The 19,912-nt window shown below is 36.7% G+C and overlaps 1 protein-coding gene across 2 annotated transcripts in view; it reads left to right on the forward strand.

Moving 5' to 3' along the window:
* The window catches only part of Phf14 (PHD finger protein 14), a 126,048-nt gene that overhangs the window by 13,773 nt on the left and 92,363 nt on the right, over nucleotides 1-19,912 (forward strand). For both annotated transcript variants that reach the window (XM_048340085.1, XM_048340084.1), the window contains exons 4-6: nucleotides 4,529-4,673; nucleotides 11,422-11,581; nucleotides 16,783-16,894. In XM_048340085.1, coding sequence (XP_048196042.1) covers nucleotides 4,529-4,673; nucleotides 11,422-11,581; nucleotides 16,783-16,894 — 417 coding nt within the window. The remainder of the gene's footprint in view (nucleotides 1-4,528; nucleotides 4,674-11,421; nucleotides 11,582-16,782; nucleotides 16,895-19,912) is intronic.

The raw sequence follows: 19,912 nt of genomic DNA on the forward strand, positions 1-19,912 counted from the left end.
CAAGCATTCTACCACTAAGCCACAGTCCCAGCCTTACGTTTTATCTACTAAAGAAAACTTAGATTATTTGTTCATATTTTCCTATTGACACATTGCCTAGTAATCTAGCCATTTAAGGATTATGTAGGGCTGTAGTTTCTTCCCGTTTCTCCTTTGTATTACATTTCTAGCACTAATTTAATCAGAACAGGAGAAATTTCACTTAGTTTAATCTTCTCTGCCTATAAATATCACACGTGTATAGAGAAATTGTTGTTGACATGTTTAGTCATTCACTTTTTTGTGAGGAAACTCAGAAAGTAGAAAAATTACAATTCCCCACAAATGTTTTGCTGATCCATAGAATTTGTATCTCGGGGCTGGGGATATGGCCTAGTGGCAAGAGTGCTTGCCTCCTATACATGAGGCCCTGGGTTTGATTCCCCAGCACCACATATACAGAAAATGGCCAGAAGGGGCGCTGTGGCTCAAGTGGCAGACTGCTAGCCTTGAGCAAGAAGAAGCCAGGGACAGTGCTCAGGCTCTCAGTCCAAGCCCCAGGACTGGCTAAAAAAAAAAAAAAAGAGGGGCTGGGGATATAGCCTAGTGGCTAGAGTGCCTGCCTCGGATACACGAGGCCCTAGGTTCGATTCCCCAGCACCACATATACCGAAAACGGCCAGAAGTGGCGCTGTGGCTCAAGTGGCAGAGTGCTAGCCTTGAGCGGGAAGAAGCCAGGGACAGTGCTCAGGCCCTGAGTCCAAGGCCCAGGACTGGCCAAAAAAAAAAAAAAAAAAAAAGATTTTGTTTCTCATGCACAACCCATGTTTCCAGGGCTATTCAGTTGTAATTCGACAAGAGCACTAGTAGAGTCCATTAACATGAGAATCCTTTTAATATGTTTGTTCATGAGGCTGTTTCCTAGTGTGTACTGTGCTTTTGGTTTTTAACCTAGATATGATCATTCTAAAATAAAGATCTTTTGGGGCTTACCATGGGGATGATACTTAAATTAGGAGTCCTTAATAAGGATTGTACTTTTCTTTGGAAGCTCTAACCAGGATCACCCCCTCCCCCCCCCCCCATCACCCCCCTGCAACATCTTCCTTGTGCCAGTATCATAATTATCAGTTCATATTTCTCCTTTTGCACTATTGACAAGTGCAGATAGTTATTGTGCCTAATATATGACAGAGCATTCTTGCTATGTACTTTGTTTCTTGCCATGTCTTACCAAAACTTTATGACATGTGGCTTATTTTTTATCGTAGACATTTTACAAATGAGAAACTTCTACCTTTAAGGTTCAATGGCTATTGAAAAGGATCGTGAAACCCAAGAATTTTTTAGTTTAAGTTAAATGCCATTTCTTTTGAAATATGACTGTAAGAAAATCTGGACAGATTTTTACTTGTTTTCTGTACCAATGAAGGATAAAATACATGAGCTTTCCATATAGGATTCCACCCCCCCTTTTTTTGGTAGCCACTAACTGCAAAGTATTTTGCTAAGTTTTAAAGAACAATAAAATACAAACTTGGAAGTGCTACAATTCTCAAGGGAAAGATCTTTTTCTCCTTGATGACTTTTGCATTCTTATTTGCTCTGTATGTAGGTTAGCTGCAGTTTTAGATGTTATATGCAATATATATTGAAAGAATAACTTATTGTGACTTTCAAATACAGTTTACAAATGCAGTTTATAGATATTGAAATAATGGACCCAAATGTTACTTTTGCTTTTTTAAAATTTTTTCGTCAGTTGTGGGGCTTGAACTCTGTGCCTGAGAGCTGTCCCTGAGCTCTTCAGCTCAAGGCTAGTATTTTACCACTTGAGACACAGCACCACTCCTGTTTTTCTGGTGGTTAATTGGAGGTAAGAGTCTCACGGACTTTCCTACCTGGGCTGGCATTGAAGTGTGATCCTCAGATCTCAGTCTTCTGAGGAGCTAAGATTACAGGTGTGCGCCACCAGTGCCCAACTCCAAATGTTACTTTTGAATGTTGTTGGACTTAAAGATTATAAAAATATGAACAATTAATATGAACTATATTTTGGGAATATCTTCTATGGAACCAATTTATTCATTTTTGTTTTGGGTATGATTCAATTGTAAATGAAAATGCATTGGCCAAAGTGTTATTTTTTATTACATGTGATGTTTGGCCCAGTTTATTAAATATGGTAAGAGCTCTTTTTTTTTTTTTCTTTTGTTTTGATTTCTTTGAGATAAACTTTTATCTTGTTGCTCAGGCTGGTCACCAGTTCCTAGGTACAGGTTCCTTTTGTTCTCAGCTTTCAGTCATGAGCCCCTGTGCTAGATTTAATAGTTTTCTTCTCTTCTTTTAGGTGTTACTGAGAATGGAATTCAGAGCCTAGTGCTTGCTAAGCAAGCCACTCTACCACTAGGTCCACACTCCCAGTACTTTTGCTTTTTTTGTTGTTTTTGATAGCATTTCCTGATTCTCTAATCTACCCCTCCCCAGTAAAGGATTACAGCAGGGATTATTGTTGTGAATCACAATGCTTTGCTTGAATCTTCTTTTTCATTTATTTGTTGACAGTACTGTGGTTTGAACTTGGTATAACTGAGCAAATGTTTGAATACTTAAGACACACAGCACCTTTTGCATTAGTTACTAATATTATTGTTGTTTTTGGATATGGTCTTGTGTTTGTTCCTGGGACTGGTTTCAGACTGCAGTCCTCTAACTATGTCCTCCTGTATTCCTTTGGTTACAGCACATACTACCAGCATGCTTGGTTGAGGTAGTGTCTAGCTAACTTTTTCCTTTAGACAACCTTGATCCAGGATCTTCCCTTTCTTCACCTCCTGTGACTATAATTGTGAGTTACTATGTATGGCTCCTAAATCCAGAGAATATAGTCACAAGCTATCATGCCTTGTTTTTGTTTTTTTTTAAGCTTTTATTATAAAACTGATGTACCGATAGGTTACAGTTTCATATGTTGGCATTGGATACATTTCTTGTACTGTTTGTTACCTTGTCCCTCATACCCCCCTCCCCCCTCCCCCTTACCCTTTCCCCCCTTGAGGTGTTCAGTTCACTTACACCAAACAGTTTTGCAAGTATTGCTTTTGTAGTTGTTTCTCTTTTTTTTACCCTGTGTCTCTCAATTTTGGTATTCCCTTTCAATTTCCTAGTTCTAATACCAGTATACATGGTTTCCAATATACTCAGATAAGATACAGAGATAGTGTAGATACAATCACAAGAAGGTGATGCAAGAACATCATCAATAGTAGAAGCTACAGATACACATGGGATGTTGAAAGTATTTACAACTGTGATATAACATTCATTTCCATAAAATGGAGTTCATTTCACTTAGCATCATCTTATGTGATCATAAGGGTATAGCTATTGGGCTCTTGTGATCCTCTGCTGTGACTTGCCTAAACCTGTGCTAATTATTCCCAATAAGGGAGACCATAGAGTCATGCCTTGTTTTTAAATCCATTTCTTATTAAAACTTAAAGTTGAATCTATAATTCAGGAGATTTAAATTAAAACAAACAGAATCTTCTTTTGCTCTTATTTTTATTTATTTATTTATTTATTTTTTTTTGCCAGTCCTAGGGCTTAAACTCGGGGCCTGGGCACTGTCGCTGGCTTCTTCTTGCTCAAGGCTAGCACTCTACCTCTACAACACCACTTCTGGCCTTTTCTGTTTATATGGTGCTGAGGAATCAAACTGAGGGCTTCATGAATGCTAAGCCACATTCCCAGTCCTGGATCTCCTTCTTTAGAATATATATATATATATATATATATATATATATATATATATATATATATATATATGCTGGGAATGTGGCCTAGTGGTAGAGTGCTTGCCTTGTATACATGAAGCCCTGGGTTCTATTCCTCAGCACCACATATGTAGAAAAAAGCTGGAAGTGGTGCTGTGGCTCAAGCAGTAGAGTGCTAGCCTTGAGCAAAAAGAAGCCAGTGACAGTGCTCAGGCCCTGAGTCCAAGGCCCAGGACTGGCAAAAAAAAAAAAAATATATATATATATATATATTTAATTTACACTTATACTGTATAGAATGTCACATGAACTTACCAATATGTTATCTTGAAGTTATTTTTCTTATTTAACATATGTATGTCTTGCTTTTTCCAGATAGGATTGAAAATTCCTGAAGTATAGGAACTTTTACTTTTAGAATCCATATGTAGGATTAGTAGTTATTTGTGGATTAATTATTCCTTTTTATTTTAGTTAAAGTTGTAAAGTAGAATGATCAAATAAATTAACATGTCTAGTTTGCATATTTGGTTTAATTTTAGAGAAGAAAATGTATAGGACTTTCCAACACATGAAAAATGAGTGAGAGGGCACTTAGAGGATTCTGTGAAGCAGGTACACTTCCCAAATGTAGACAAACTCTGAAATTGCTAAAAAGACTTGGGAATGCAGCATAAGTTGGAAAGTCACATGTAACATTTAAAATAGTTCAGGAGTTTGATTAAAATTTCTTTTTAATTGAAATGTCACTTTCTGATGTATTTTGATGTTAGGACTCGCTGATTCTTGAGAAGAGTCAAAACTGGAGTTCTCAAAAAATGGATCATATTCTGATTTGCTGTGTGTGTCTTGGTGATAATAGTGAAGATGCAGATGAAATAATTCAGTGTGACAATTGTGGCATTACAGTCCATGAAGGTAACTTGATTTTGTTTTTTCTCCTTTTAGAAATAACTGGTTGACACTATTTAAATAATTACAAGCAACCATTTTCTTTATTTGATCAGTATCAAGGTTTATCAGTGTTCCATGATATGATATTTTAATTGAAGTTTCAAAATGGATATTAGTGGCCAGGAATGTGGCCTAGTGGCAAGAGTACTTGCCTTGTATACATGAAGCCCTGGGTTCGATTCCCCAGCACCACATATACAGAAAACGGCCAGAAGTGGCACTGTGGCTCAAGTGGCAGAGTGCTAGCCTTGAGCAAAAAGAAAACAGGGACAGTGCTCAGGCCCTGAGTCCAAGGCCCAGGACTGGCAAAAAAAAAAAAAAAAAAAAACAACACACAAAAAACAAAAAAAAACCCAAAACGGATATTAGTTCTGTTGGCTTATGTCTGAAATACTAGTTACTGAGGGGGCTGAAATTTGAGGATTGCAGTTGAAAGGCAGCCCAGAAAGAAAAATCTGTGATTTATCTCAAGTCTGTAATTTATCTCCAATTAACCAGCAAAAATTCAGAAGTGGAACTGTATTTTAAGTGTTAGAACACCTACCTAAAAGAAAAAAATTCCCTGACTACAAAAAGACTTTCAGTATGGATTTTCATTAAATATTAATCCTGAGAAAAGGAAAATAAAAAGAAATAGTATTACTAGGGTTTTGTTTTTAAGTCCTAATCCTCACAGTGACAAACTTTCATAATGTACTTCAGACATACAAGTTAAAAAAATGCCTCTTTGGGAATGAATGGGCTCAATGGTGATGATAAGCCAGGCATTGGTGGCTCATGCCTGTAATCCTAGCTACTTAGGAGGCTGAGATCTGAGGATTGTGCTTCAATGCCAGCCTGGGTAGGAAAGTTTATGAGACTCTTATCTCCAATTTACCACTCAAAAACTGGAAGTGGTTCAAAGTGGTAGAACACTAGCCTTGAGCAAAACTTCATCAGGAACAGCTCCCAGGCCCTGAATTCAAGCCCTGCAATTTACAACAACAACAACAACAGCAAAAAGAATGAACTCAACCCACACATACACACACACACACACACACACACACACACACACACGCACACACGCACACACACAATGGTACAGCAAAGGGTTTAATAGAGAGAAAGAAATAGCTAAAACACTGTAAGTAAAAATGATGGGTTGGAGATAGATGGTTCAAGAGAATTGTTGGTATGTTAAGAATTTCAGTTTTTGAAGGGGGAGTGGCCTTGGGAGATACTAGGAAGAAGAAAGTGTTTCCCACTGTGTGACTAGGTGAGGTGATTGGTTTCACCATTCTTACCTTTTAGCTAATCTGCCACAGCCTCATGATTATTAAATATGAATTTTATTTTTATTTTTGCCAGTCCTGGGGCTTGAACTCAGGGCCTGGGCACACTGTCCTTGAGCTTCTTTTGCTCAAGGCTAGTACTCTACCATCTGGGCCACAACACTACTTCTGTCTGGCCTTTTCTGTTTATGTGGTACTGAGGAATTGAACCTTGGGCTTCATGCATGCTAGGCAAGCACTCTACCACAAAGCCATATTCCAAGCTCTAAATATGAACTTCTTGAATGCTTTAGAGAGAAATCTTTCTTTTTTAATATTTATTTATTGTCAAAGTGATGTACAGAGGGGTTACAGTTTCATACATAAGGCAGTGGGTATATTTCTTGTTAAACTTGTTACCTCCTCCCTCAGTTTTCCCCCACCTTCCCCCTCCCTCTTTCCCTCTCCCTCCGATGAGTTGTACAGTTGGTTTACACCAAATGGTTTTTTACGTATTGCTTTTGGAATCATTTGTCTTTTTATCCTTTGTCTTTTGATTTTGTTATTCCCTTTCCTTTCCCTAGTTCTAGTACACATATATACAGTATACAGGGTACTTGGATGAGATACAGTGATAGCGGGGGTTCAACCACAGGAAGGGAATACAAGAGAAACAACAACAAAAAGCTACGGTTTCACATGGCATGTTGAAAATAATTACAACAATGATATAACACTTGTTTCCATAACATGGAGTTCATTTCTCTTAGCATCCTCTTATGTGTTCATAAGGGCATAGCTATTGGGCTCTTGTGATCTTCTGCTATAACTAGCCTAAACATGTACTAATTATTCCCTATGAGGGAAACCATAGAGTCCATGTTTCTTTGGGTCTGGCTTACTTCACTTAGTATAATTTTTCCCAGTCCTTCCATTTCCTTATAAATGGTACAATGTCATTCTTTCTGATAGAGGCATAGAGGGAAATCTTTTTAACCTTCATAAAATAGCTGTATTAAAGAGCAGAATAGAAAGAACCATTTTTACAATATACAGTTATTCTAGTTATCATGGGGTTACTTCCCTAATAAAGCACTGTTGATTGAAAATTCTGTCCATTGAACATCATAGCTTAGCAACATAGTATTCTATAAAGCATTGGTTTGCTACCCTGGAAAAAGATCATTGTCAGACAGTTGAAGAATGGTTTCAAATAAATGCATGGCTTTTGCAAGGTGGAAATGTTGAAAGTCAAATAATCATTAAGTCAAGGAGTGATTGTAGTCGTAGTATTTATACAATCATAGTGCTTAGGTGCATTTTCTTTTGCCCCTCCCTCCCTCCCTCCCTCCCTCCCTCCCTCCCTCCCTCCCTCCCTCCCTCCCTCCCTCTCTCCCTCCCTCCCTTCCTTCCTTTTTTCCTTCCTTCCTTCCTTCATCTCTCAGGGCCTGGGCACTGTCCCTAAGCTTCTTTTGCTCAAGGCGAGTGCTCAAGCCACAGTGCCACTTACAGCTTTTTTGAGTAGTTTTTTGGAGATAAGAGTCTCACAGTTGTTCCTTCTGGGGCTGGCTTCAAACTGCCATCCTCAGATCTCAACTGCTTGAATAGCTAGGATTACAGGAGTGAGCCACCTGTGCCTGTCTTTTCCTTTTTTTTTTTTTAACAATTAGATATCTAAAAATCTAATTAGATATTTGATTGTAGAAATTAGATATTAAAAATCTATCTAGGTTTTTATTTTTTAATTTTAATTTTTAATTTTTTTTTTTTTTTTTTTGGCCAGTCCTGGGCCTTGGACTTAGGGCCTGAGCACTGTCCCTGGCTTCTTCCCCCTCAAGGCTAGCACTCTGCCACTTGAGCCACAGCGCTGCTTCTGGCCGTTTTTTCTGTATATGTGGTGCTGGGGAATCGAACCTAGGGCCTCGTGTATCCGAGGCAGGCACTCTTGCCACTAGGCTATATCCCCAGCCCCTAATTTTTAATATTTATTTATTTATTTACTTTTTTGCTAGTCCTAGGGCTTGAACTCTGGGCCTGGGCATTTTCCCTGAGCTTTTGTGCTCAAGGCTCATACTCTACCATTTGAGCGGCAGTGCCACTTCCAGGTTTTTTGAGTAGTGTATGGAAGGTAAGATTGTCCTCGAGCTTCCTGCTGGAGCTGGCTTTGAACCGTGATCCTTAGCTCTCAGCTAGGATTATAGATGTGAGTCACTGGCATCCAGCATTAGTTTGAAATTTTGATAACAAATAATATTCCAAATGTTGCATGTTAACTACATAACTGTAACTATTTGGTAGAGAACACACTCCATCCAAATGTAGAGAAATCTTATTTTTTCTTTGAAATTTGAGCGCTGCACTTTGTCACTTACTGTAAACACACTTGTGAGAAGATCTTGTAAGTGAATCTTAAGAGGCTTCGCTTGAGTGTGATATCACTTATCCTGATATGCTGATTGCAGTGTGTCTGACAAACAGTGTTGGGTGTATGTCATAATGGTGACAGAATGTTAGGCAGCGCACTTACCCAGTTGTCTTTATATTGAGTTGCTCTGCATTAAATGTTGTCTTCCCATTTGTTTGTTTGTTTTCTAATGTTCTGTTAGCCTAGCTCTATGCCATTTTTACTTCTTAGAGTATACAGAAAATGATCTTGTATTCTTTTTTTTTTTTTTTGCCAGTTTTGGGGCTTGAACTCAGGGCCTGGGCACTATCCCTGAGCTTCTTTTGTTAAAGGCTATCTTTGAGCCACAGCACTACTTCAGGCTTTTTCTGTGTATGTGGTACTGAGGAACTGAACCCAGGGCTTTATGCATGCTAGGCAAGCACTCTACCACTAAGCCACATCCCCAGCCCTTATGACTCTAGGTAGTAGAATATGTTCTTTTAGGCTTTAGGAAATCTTTGTGACGGGAATAGTGCACATCACAGGTAATTTAAGCAGTATTACTCACTTCAGATTGGTTTTCTCATCAAAACCCTAGTGATTGTTAATTATTTTATTTTTGTTTTAATATACATTTATAGTGTGAGGTGGTTGATTGCTATTTTTCCACACATGCATATAGTGCACCCAGGTCAGGTTCATCTCCACTGTGTTTCCATTCCTTTCCTCTGTTAAGAGGTCAAATACCAGAAATATATTTTTACTCTTTGGTTATAAGGAAGTAATTATACAAGGGGTTTCAATGAAACATTTCAACTTATGAGTACAATGCATCTTGATCCATGTCACCCTTTTCATCATTCATGTGTTGCAAATTTTTAAGTAGATACCTTTTGTGTCCTTTTTTCCCCTAACATTTTGAGATATATTAAATAACATTAAATATGTATTACAGGCGCAGTTTCTATGCTTTAGAGAGTCAGTTTGTTCAAAGTTAGGAAAGTAGAAGGCAGAGGACTGCAGAGCTTTGGTCTCTTGTGAGTGGGGAAAACTTTTGAAGCAGATTGACCATACCTTAGTTTACATGATTATTTCCTTAAATTTGTATTTGTCGCATATGTTATTCATAGGTTGTATGTGATTATACAGAAATAAGTTTTCTGTGTTTACTCATTTGAAAACAGTTACCATGTATACTTATGTATTATTTACAGTTCATTTTTTACCCATATGGAAAAATATCTGTTTTCTGTGCTCAGTGTTTTGTGTGGAAGAAAAGAAAGCAGTGGATGTAAAGTACTGGAACTTTCTTTTAGGGATTAATAAACTCCCAGTGGTGGTGGAGGAATATGGAGCCAGTGGCAGGTGAAAATGGCAGATAAAGAGCTATTAGATAGTAGTGTAGTTACTTTTTCATGGGGCAGTGAAGCTGAAGAATAAATTCGTACTTGGTGCCATTCTTTGAGCTTGCATAAATTATCACGATTTTCCTTTACAAAGGAAGAATGCCATAGACTGGAGCTAAGAAATCATCCTAAGGTTATTTGTAAGAGTTTTAAGACTGTGGAAATGTATACCATGCATGTAGTATATCTTTAAAAAAAATGGGATTTTGGTTTATTCAAAGTGAACTGCTGTGATTTGTTCTGATTTTACTGAATGAAGTTAATAAATTGGATGGCTCCTTGGGAGCTTTATTGACTTGGTAATTGCCTATTTTCTGTGAATATAGATGGACTTTATCTAGTTTGAAGTAGTTTGGTCTAGAGAAACATTGTATTAAGAAAATACAATTGTATTTTCTTGTGGCATGGTATATACCGTGAGAAAATAGATTAAACATGTTTATATTTTAGCTTATATTGGTGACAATTACTGTTCCCAAGAAGGAAGTGACACATCTTTTAATTTCATTATTTCCCATTTACAATATTCATACCTAAATGGTAGTGATAAAGACAGTGATTGCCAATTACTACCAGATATTAAAGAAATTAGTGAGTTTTGAATCCTCTGGTATCTTGCATGTAACAATGTAGTTTCTTTCGAATCTGAAATTTGGCATTCCTGCCAAATTCACTGCCAAAGTTCACTGCTGCAAAACTTTCTAATAGGATGAGAATAATAGTTATTAAGGATTTGCATGAGACAGTGCAAGTCATAAGTTGGAAGCCAGTCTTTTAGCTATATGTTAGACTATTTTAATTATCCTGTGTTTTGTAATAGTAGTGGTGAATAAAATACATATTGACCTATACCTCTTCTTTTCATCTATTTCAGTTATGAATAAATATTCACAGAAGACAGAATTACATAATTTTAAAGAGTAAATACTTCACTCTTGAATACCTCAGAGGTTGACTTGAGAATGGAACTCATCATGTCTACCTCTAATTTGATTTTTTTTCAAATTGTTCTGTAGCTCTAATTATGTGTGCATGTATGTTTCTGTATTATTTCTCTTTTAATAAAATTTTACATTATAGTCCTATGAGTTTATATTATAATCTGCTTTTTTCAAAATTGTTTTTGTTACTTTTTTGCTGAATTTTATCTCATGTAAATTCTAATGTGGATACAAAGGGATTTCAATAAATTTTTACTACTGGACAGTTAATCTAGTTTCTTATAAATAGTACTTCATATTTTCATGTATTCCTTAACAATTAAAATAAAAAATTCCAAAAGTTTTCCATTTCTTTAATGCTTTTTCTATAGTACTAAAACTATTTTTAAAATGTAATTTGATTTATTAATTCTTTTTGGTGAAGTTTTTTGTTTTGCTTGTTTGCTTTTGTTTTTTTTGTGCTGGTTTTGGGGTTGGAACTCAGACTCTCATGCTTTCACATGGCATTTTCACTCGAGGCTAGTGTTCTGCCATTTGAGCTATACTTCTACTTCCAGCTTTTTGATGATTAATTGGAGAAAAGAATCTTACTGACCTTTCTGCCTGAACTGGCTGCAAACTGAGATCCTCAGATCTCAACTTCATAAATAGTACTCAGCATGAAAAGCAGTTTTACAAAATGAAAAGATGTTTAAAAATATTTAATCATAACTATTTCTTTTTTAGGTTGTTATGGAGTTGATGGAGAGAGTGACTCCATTATGAGTTCAGCTTCTGAAAACTCCACTGAACCTTGGTTTTGTGATGCCTGTAAATGTGGTGTTTCTCCTAGCTGTGAGCTGTGTCCAAATCAGGATGGAATTTTCAAGGAGACAGATGCTGGAAGGTTGATGTCTTAATTTTGTTTGATTCATATTCCTATTATATAACATGTCTGCTTTTAATCCTTTCTTTTATGATTTTTGAACTGCTTCTTTGAGTCTTCTTACAGTGGAATAAATAGCCAGTAGGCTATAGGTAAAGGGAGGAATATCATTTATTGAGTACTTACATTTATGTTTACATTCTTTTTTTTCCTGAATAATTATTTATTTATTGTCAAAATGATGTACAGAGGGGTTACATTTTCATATGTAAGGCAGTGGATGTATTTCTTGTACAATTTGTTACCTCCTCCCTCATTTCCCCCCTCCCCCCATTTTCCCTCTCCCCCCATGAGTTGTTCAGTTGGTTTACACCAAATGGTTTTATAAGTATTGTTTTTGGAGTCATTTGTCTTTTTATCCTTTGTCTCTTGGTTTTGATATTCCCTTTCCCTTCCCTAGTTCTAATAAAGTATATACAGTATCCAGGGTGCTCAGATGAGATACAGTGATAGCGTGGGGACAACCATAGGAAGGGGATACAAGAGGATCAACAACAACAACAAAACGCTATGGTTTCACATGGCATGTTGAAAATAATTATAACAGTGATATAGCCCTCATTTTCATAACATGGAGTTCATTTCACTTAGCATCCTCTTATGTGTTCATAAGGGCATAGCTATTGGGCTCTTGTGATCTTCTGCTATGACTAGCCTAAACATGTACTAATTATTCCCTATGAGGGAAACCATAGAGTCCATGTTTCTTTGGGTCTGGCTTACTTCACTTAGTATAATTTTTTCCAAGTCCTTCCATTTCCTTATGAATGGGGCAGTGTCATTCTTTCTGTAGAAGCATAAAATTCCATTGTGTAGATGTACCACATTTTCCTGATCCACTTGTCTACTGAGGGGCATCTGGGTTGGTTCCATACTTTAGCAATGACAAATTGTGCTATGATGAACATTGTTGTGCTGGTGGCTTTAGTGTATTCTTGTTTGTAGTTTTTTGGGTAGTGCCCAAAAGTGTTTACATTCTTATCTCATCTAATTTTAATAATGACCCTGTGGAGAAACAAGTGGTAGTTTACCAAATCTTAGGAAGAGTGGCTGAAACTCAGATCATTTACATATATTTTTATTATTGACTCAGCACCATAAACTGATAAATGCTCATATTTGAATTTATGGTTCTCCTTCAAATAATGGATAGAGCATTGAGACACCTAGCTACATATGAGATAGCATATGAGATGGCACAGAATATACCATGGATTATTGGGTAATATGAATTTAAGTCCAGAAAACAAAGGCTGAAAATATCTTACCTTTTCTTTCTAAAAATTAAAGTAAAATAGATACATAATTTATAATTCATGTGCATTTCTGTTCTGTAACATAGACACAGGTATTATTTTATGTTTAGACTGCTGTAGAATAAAGGAGTTCTAAGCATAAAATGTCATACTGGATTGCCTCTACTTGGATTCTGGTCATTTTTTTTTTAACTGTGATTTTTGGCAAGTGCCTTAGTTTTTTGTCTCAAATTCCTTAGCACTACTGAGGGCATTCAATGATGTGATTCATATAAAACATTACAGTTTCTGGAGCACAGGTATTAGTCAATAATTGTCCTCTGGCCCTTTTGTAATATTACTGCTTCTTGTGATTTCTTCTTAGCAGCATGGCTCTCTTTATAAAAGGTAATGAGCTACTGCAGAAATTCTTTCTGGTAGCCCCTTTAATCTTGGGATTACAGATTTATGGCAATAAATTGTGATGGATAACTAAAGCAACACTGAAAAACACAGAGCTTCCTTTTGGGGAATAGAATTTGTCATTTACATTTTTCTTGTTAATGATTTGAAAGTTTATTGAAAAGCTCTCTTTTCATGCTATTATGATCCATAAATCAACTTGTAAATATGTTTCTGAATTCAGTAAAGAAAAGCTTCTTTAACCATTGAGATTTACTAAGAAATTTGTATTAGGTATTGTGAGTATTACATACACAGACACACACACCTGTTGATGTGTATACAGGCAAAAATTATTTTATGTATTACTTGAACACTTTATGTTGATGTTCATAGCTGAGATATAGCCTGTAACAGAAATTATATGCTTTATACATATTTTGCAGCATATAAAACAAACTTGAACAAGCAGTATAGGAAGCCAAGAAAATTTGATGAAGACTTGTAGTATTCCATCTTTAAATGGAAATGAGGGGACAAGAAAGAGTAATGTATGTAGATAATGAAAAAGGTATTGAAATTTGACTTGTAGCATATGGGCTTAATTAGATCCTTCCCTCTCTATGTTTAATGGGAACCACAATTCTACATAAAATGATCTGATATATGATGTGGGAAAGCCATTAGGGCCTCTTGTTTACTGCACTTTTAATCTCATTTTTTTTGGTGGAGGTATTTTACTTCATCCAAGTGATCCTGTAGACCTGATTGTGGAAACCATAAACAGATCCTATTTCTTTATATCCTTGACAAATTTCCTGTAATTTGAGAAATGACATAGGGCTCTGAGCTAAAGGGCTGAAAAATTTACCTCTCCTTCATCTAAAAAGAAAACATAAATAGATAAGTGATTTATTATGTTAACATAAATTTGTAGTTTGTATTATAGACCCACACACTTGGCTTCTATATGTCAAATACAGACATGTGGTAGAGTAGAGAAAGGAGATTTATAAAAGGACACTTTGTTGGCATATTGTCAGCCATCTTTATGGCACAGACTTGAGGTGTAGGTTTGAATAGACAGAACTAACTAAGGGCAGAGGGCAAAAGATTTATAGTAATATAGTCCCAGTGACAGGTGTCTTTGTGGTCAGAGATGGCTTTGTTCAAATTGTCAGAGGTGGTGACAGAGGTGATCTGACTATGTTTTAGGCTTTGTTACAAGTAAGTGTTATTGATACCTGGCAGGTTGTCCAGCCTTCTATAAGCTCCTTCTTGGCTTTCAACATGGCTCTGAAGTATATGCAGGAGAGAATGGCTTAGGGCAAAACACAGAGATACAAAATGCAAGAGACTGAGATGATTTGCTTTTCCCCTGGCTTGATTTAATTTGTAGGCGCAAGTTAACTATTCAGTGCTTTTTAGCAAAAGCAATTTTAAGTACTCATTACAATTTGATTTATTAATATAATTTCTATTCTAAAATGAGAGTCTTATGCAAAATATAGTACTAGTATTAGTTTGCTTTATTAAGGTACATACATTTAAAAGGATATATTAAATGGTTTCTATGCCAGGATGACAATTGCAACTTTTTGGTGGTTCATAAGATGCTTTCTTTTCACTCTTTTTCCCAAGCAACATCAATGCTGAGCAAACTGGATGGTAAAATAACAAGGGAGATTTCTTGTCTTGTTTTGATTTCCCAACTTTTCTTAATTACAAAATTCTAAAGTGTGTTCATGCTAAACATATGAACAAAAGACCATTTACTGGTACGAAAGTGGGCCAAAATAATATTAGTAATGATTTTGTTTTGTCTTCACTTTGATATGTATTTTAATAAGGACTCACCTTGATTTCTCACATGAGTGGGTGGGTGAAGTGATATACTGATGTGCCAATCACTCTGAAATGGCAGTTTAAATCTGCACTACTTTTGTGACTTGTTCTCAAGCATTTTAAGAAGGTCAGTATGAAGGAAGCAGCCAGCTGTTGGGTTTATCAAAGATAAACTCCTACAGAGTACAGCGACATTTAATACATCAGTGGAGCATGAAGAAACTGCGCAAATTAAATTGAGAAAGCAGCTGCTTGTTGAAGATGTGTATCTTTATATTGAACTCCACAGGATACATTTGGGATGTTGGATTAAAATGCTCTATCAAGAAAATCTCAAAACCTTAGACTTTTTTTCTAGTAAAAATTAATAGTATGTTTTAAAGATTTATAACTGTTTTCTTCAGTAGCAAATGATTCTGTAGTCCATTAAAACTCATAGTGTATCATGACATCAGAATCATATAGTATTCAGAGCCCTTTTAACTTTTTTTTTGTTTTTTGTACCAGTCCTGGGGCTTGAACTCAGGGCCTGAGCACTGTCCCTGGCTTCTTTTTTTACTTGTTTTTGAACTCAGGATGTGAGCACTGTCCCCGAGCTTCTTCTTGCTCAAGGCTAGCACTCTGTCACCACTTTATCCACAGCACCACTTCTGGCTTTTTCTATTTATATGGTGCTAAGGAATCGAACCCAGGTCTTCATGCATGCTAGGCAAGCACATTACCACTATGCCATATTCCCAATTAAAAAAAAAAATCCTAACCAACTCATTTTTTTTCAGTATAATGAACATTTCATATATTGCTACAGCATTATTCAGACTTTAGGATTATATTTATATGCATGTAAGGCATATAAATTTTAATACATAGGCTGTATGGTGAACAGATGAATAACTTTTATTTTTTGTCAATCATGGGACTTGAACTCAAGGCTTAGATGCTATCCCTGAAGCTTTTCTGCTTAAGCCTAGTGCTCTACCACTTTTTCTGGTGGTAAATTGGAGATAAGAGTCTCTCTGGATGTTCCTGCCCCAGCTGGCTTTGAATGGTGATCCTCATATCTGAGCTTACTGAGTAGCTAGGATTACCGTTGTGAACCATCAGCACCCAGCTCAGATGAGTAATTATTAAAATTTGTCCCATACCTTCTTCCAGAAAAATACTTTTACCTGGGAAGAAGGTCAAACTCTACATTAAAACTGTTAAAATAAGTTTTCAATGATTATGCAACAGCTTCAGTTTTTGGAAAAGAATTAACAACTATGAGCAATTATACCTAATGATCACAGATTGACTTCACAGTTCTTAATTTAGGATCCTTCATTTTGGAAGTTCTTATAAAAAATGAATGTGAATACTCTTCTATGCATTTGAAAATGATACTTTATTTCATTGGAATTGTACTTTCATGCAAATATTTAAGAACAAGAATAACGTGTATTGAATTTTAAGTGAAATCTAAATCTCCATTTTGGCTAAGCTGCATTTTTTTGTATAACTGCTATTATTCTATAGATGTTGCATATTCTTCACTTAAGTAACTGAAATTGAATATTTAACATGAGAGCACAGAATTCTTTCAGTAGTATTTTAAGATGGCACATTTTTTTTTTGTGTTTGTTTCCCATGTGGGAATCTCATGAAAGAACTGATAGTAAAACCATATCTTCTCTCCACTAGATGGGTTCACATTGTTTGCGCCCTCTACGTTCCTGGGGTAGCCTTTGGAGATATTGACAAATTGAGACCGGTAACGCTTACAGAAATGAACTATTCCAAATATGGTGCCAAGGTAAGACAAAAACATTTGTGATCATCTTAACAGAATTTTTTTTTTTTACTTTTAGCACATATGGCTTTTATTAGTATCATTATTGATTAGAGATATGCTTATTAATGATCATGCTCTTTGTTGAGTCTGTAATACTACATCATTTTTATTAAGAGTAGATTTCCTAGAAAGCTAATCATGCATGAATTCTTCCACGCGTTCTTAATTTAGTAAAATGATAGTTGAAATTAATGCTTTTTTACTGGCTTGTGACACACTATCAAATACATAGAGCTGAGTCTTTATATAACCAGTTGGATCAAATTTAATCCTAATTTTTTAAAATTTTACTTTGTCTTTTAACAGGATTTCCCCTTGTAGTCCAGGCTGCCTTAGTCTCATGATTCTTCTACCTCTACCTTTCAAGTACTGGGAGTAAAGGCTGTGTTACCATACTCAGTTCAGTCCTAGATTTTGACTTTTGCAGTATAATCTATCAAACTTATACACACACACACACACACACACACACGAGTGTAAGGAGTACTTTTTTAAAAAATTTTTATCTTATTCAGAACTTCTGCCTAGTAATGGATTCTTAGCCTTGATAGTTTATCAATCCCTGGCTGGATTGAAAATAACTGTAAGTACCACATATTACCGTAAATCTAAGTATATAAGTGCTTCAAGCAGCCAAAAACCACTAAAGCTAGATAGACATTCATTCTTTTCTCTACTATATTTTAAGAAATTGGGAAGGAAAACTCATTTTTCTATTTCTTTTTTTATTGCCAGTGGTGGGGCCTGGGACTCAGGGCCTGAGCACTGTCCCTGGCTTCTTTTTGCTCAAGGCTAGCACGCTACCTCTTGAGCCACAGCACTACTTCAGGCTTTTTCTCTTTATGTGGTGCTGAGGAATTGAACCCAGGACTTCATGTATATGAGGCAAGCACTCTATCACTAAGCCACATTACCAGCAGGAAAACTCTTGCTTGCCTAGGCTGGTTTTCAATCTTGATCTTCATATGTCAGCCGCCTGAGTGGCTAGGAGTATGGGTGTGAGCCACTGTTGGGCAACAAATGCTGTTTATGCTAATTTATTAAAAAAAACTTCTTGTTTATTAAGATGGGAGAGTCCAGCATCAAGGTGGTATCAGAGGTGATATCTGGGTTCTCTTCCTCAAATATGGCTCCTTTTCCCACATCCTCATGTAGCGGAAAGAGGCAAGCTTTTATATAAATGTGTTGGGCAGATTCCTTATAACTTATTTACTTGTCAGAAGACCTTCCAACCTTTAGTGTTGTCATATGGGGCACTAGGTTTCTATATATAACTTTTGAAAGGAAACCAATATTCAGACATATATGATAGAGAACTTAGTTCTACTGGAAAATTGTAATATGGAAGATTCAGAAGCTATAAGGTTTCTCATATCTGAAATGTTGTCTATTTCTAACCATTCCTTATAATCTTCCCTCTTTGTCCTCTATCTCTACTGCTAAATTCTCCCATGCTTCATTTTTGGTAATTAAAATAATTTAATAACTTCAGATTCTTCTCTCCAGAATTAATTAAAGCCCTAGACCATGAAATTAAGTTCCTGATCAGGTAACTCTGTACATAGTTATGTTACCTTGACATTGTCATGTTACCTCTGATACCTTTAAGCTCTTTTTTTCTTTTTGCCAGTCCTGGGGCTTGGGACTCAGGGCCTGAGCACTGTCCCTGAGCAGCTTTTGCTCAAGAGTAGCACTCTACTACTTGAGCCACAGTGCCACTTCTGGCTTTTTCTGTTTATGTGGTGCTGAGGAATCAAATCCAGGGTTTCATTCATGCTAGGCAAGCACTCTACCAGCCACATTCCCAGGCCCTAAGCTCTAATTAAAAGGAAATGTTTTTTTCGGGTTCTCGAGGGAATATTCTCCCCCTACTCCTGATTTAATCAGATGCTAGTAACTTATCATTTTAAGTAGTTTAGGCAATTGAGGAAGAACCTAGGTTTTTAATAGACTGGTCCATAGCCTCTACTGTTCAATGAGAGACCCTTGCCAGGAAATTTTCTATATGTTCATGGTGAAACCTCTTGCTTTATTTCATCATAATATGTCGATACCATTCAGAGACGGATCCTATTGCATTTGTCTCTGTTTTTGATATTGACACCCTTGAAATACTTTTTTTTGGCCAGTCCTGGGGCTTGGACTCAGGGCCTGAGCACTGTCCCTGGCTTCTTCTTGCTCAAGGCTAGCACTCTGCCACTTGAGCCACAGTGCTCCTTCTGGCCATTTTGTGTATATGTGGTGCTGGGGAATCGAACCCAGGGCCTCATGTATACGAGGCAAGCACTCTTGCCACTAGGCCACATCCCCAGCCCCGCCCTTGAAATACTTTTAATCTTTCTTTTTTTCTTTCTTCCTCTTTCTCTGTGTCTGTTCTTCTCTTATTTTTGGTCTCAGTTTTAGATTGCTATTTGTTATTTTATTGTTTTGTTTTGTTTTTTGCCAGTTCTGGGGCTTGAACTCGGCCTGAGCACTGTCCCTGGCTTCTTTTTGCTCAAGGCTAGCACTCTTCCACTTGAGCCACAGTGCCACTTCCGGCTTTTTCTATATATGTATGTGGTGCTGAGGAATCGAACCCAGGGCTGCATGTATATAAGGCAAGCACTTTACCACAAGGCCATATTCCCAGCCCCCTGGGTAGTGTTTTAAACTATACATGTTCTGCTGTTTTAGGAAAAAGAACCTTAGAGAGACAGTAGAATATCAGTATTTGGGAATGTTTTCACATTAATTCTCAGAGTTGTGCTTGGGTCATTTTTTGAAATTGCTGTCTGGTCTGGTGCTGTTCACCAGTATGCTAACTATATAGTATTACAACAGTGGTCGTGGGGTTTGAACTCAGGTCCTGGGCACTGTCCCTGAGTTTTTTCACTCAAGGCTAGTGCTCAACCACTTTGAACCATAGCACCACACCTGTTCTGTTTTTTGGGTAGTTAATTGGAGATCAGAGTCTCTATGAGACTCTCAAAGCCTGGTCTG

Source organism: Perognathus longimembris, chromosome 2 (assembly GCF_023159225.1).
Source record: "Perognathus longimembris pacificus isolate PPM17 chromosome 2, ASM2315922v1, whole genome shotgun sequence".
NCBI lineage: Eukaryota > Metazoa > Chordata > Mammalia > Rodentia > Heteromyidae > Perognathus > Perognathus longimembris.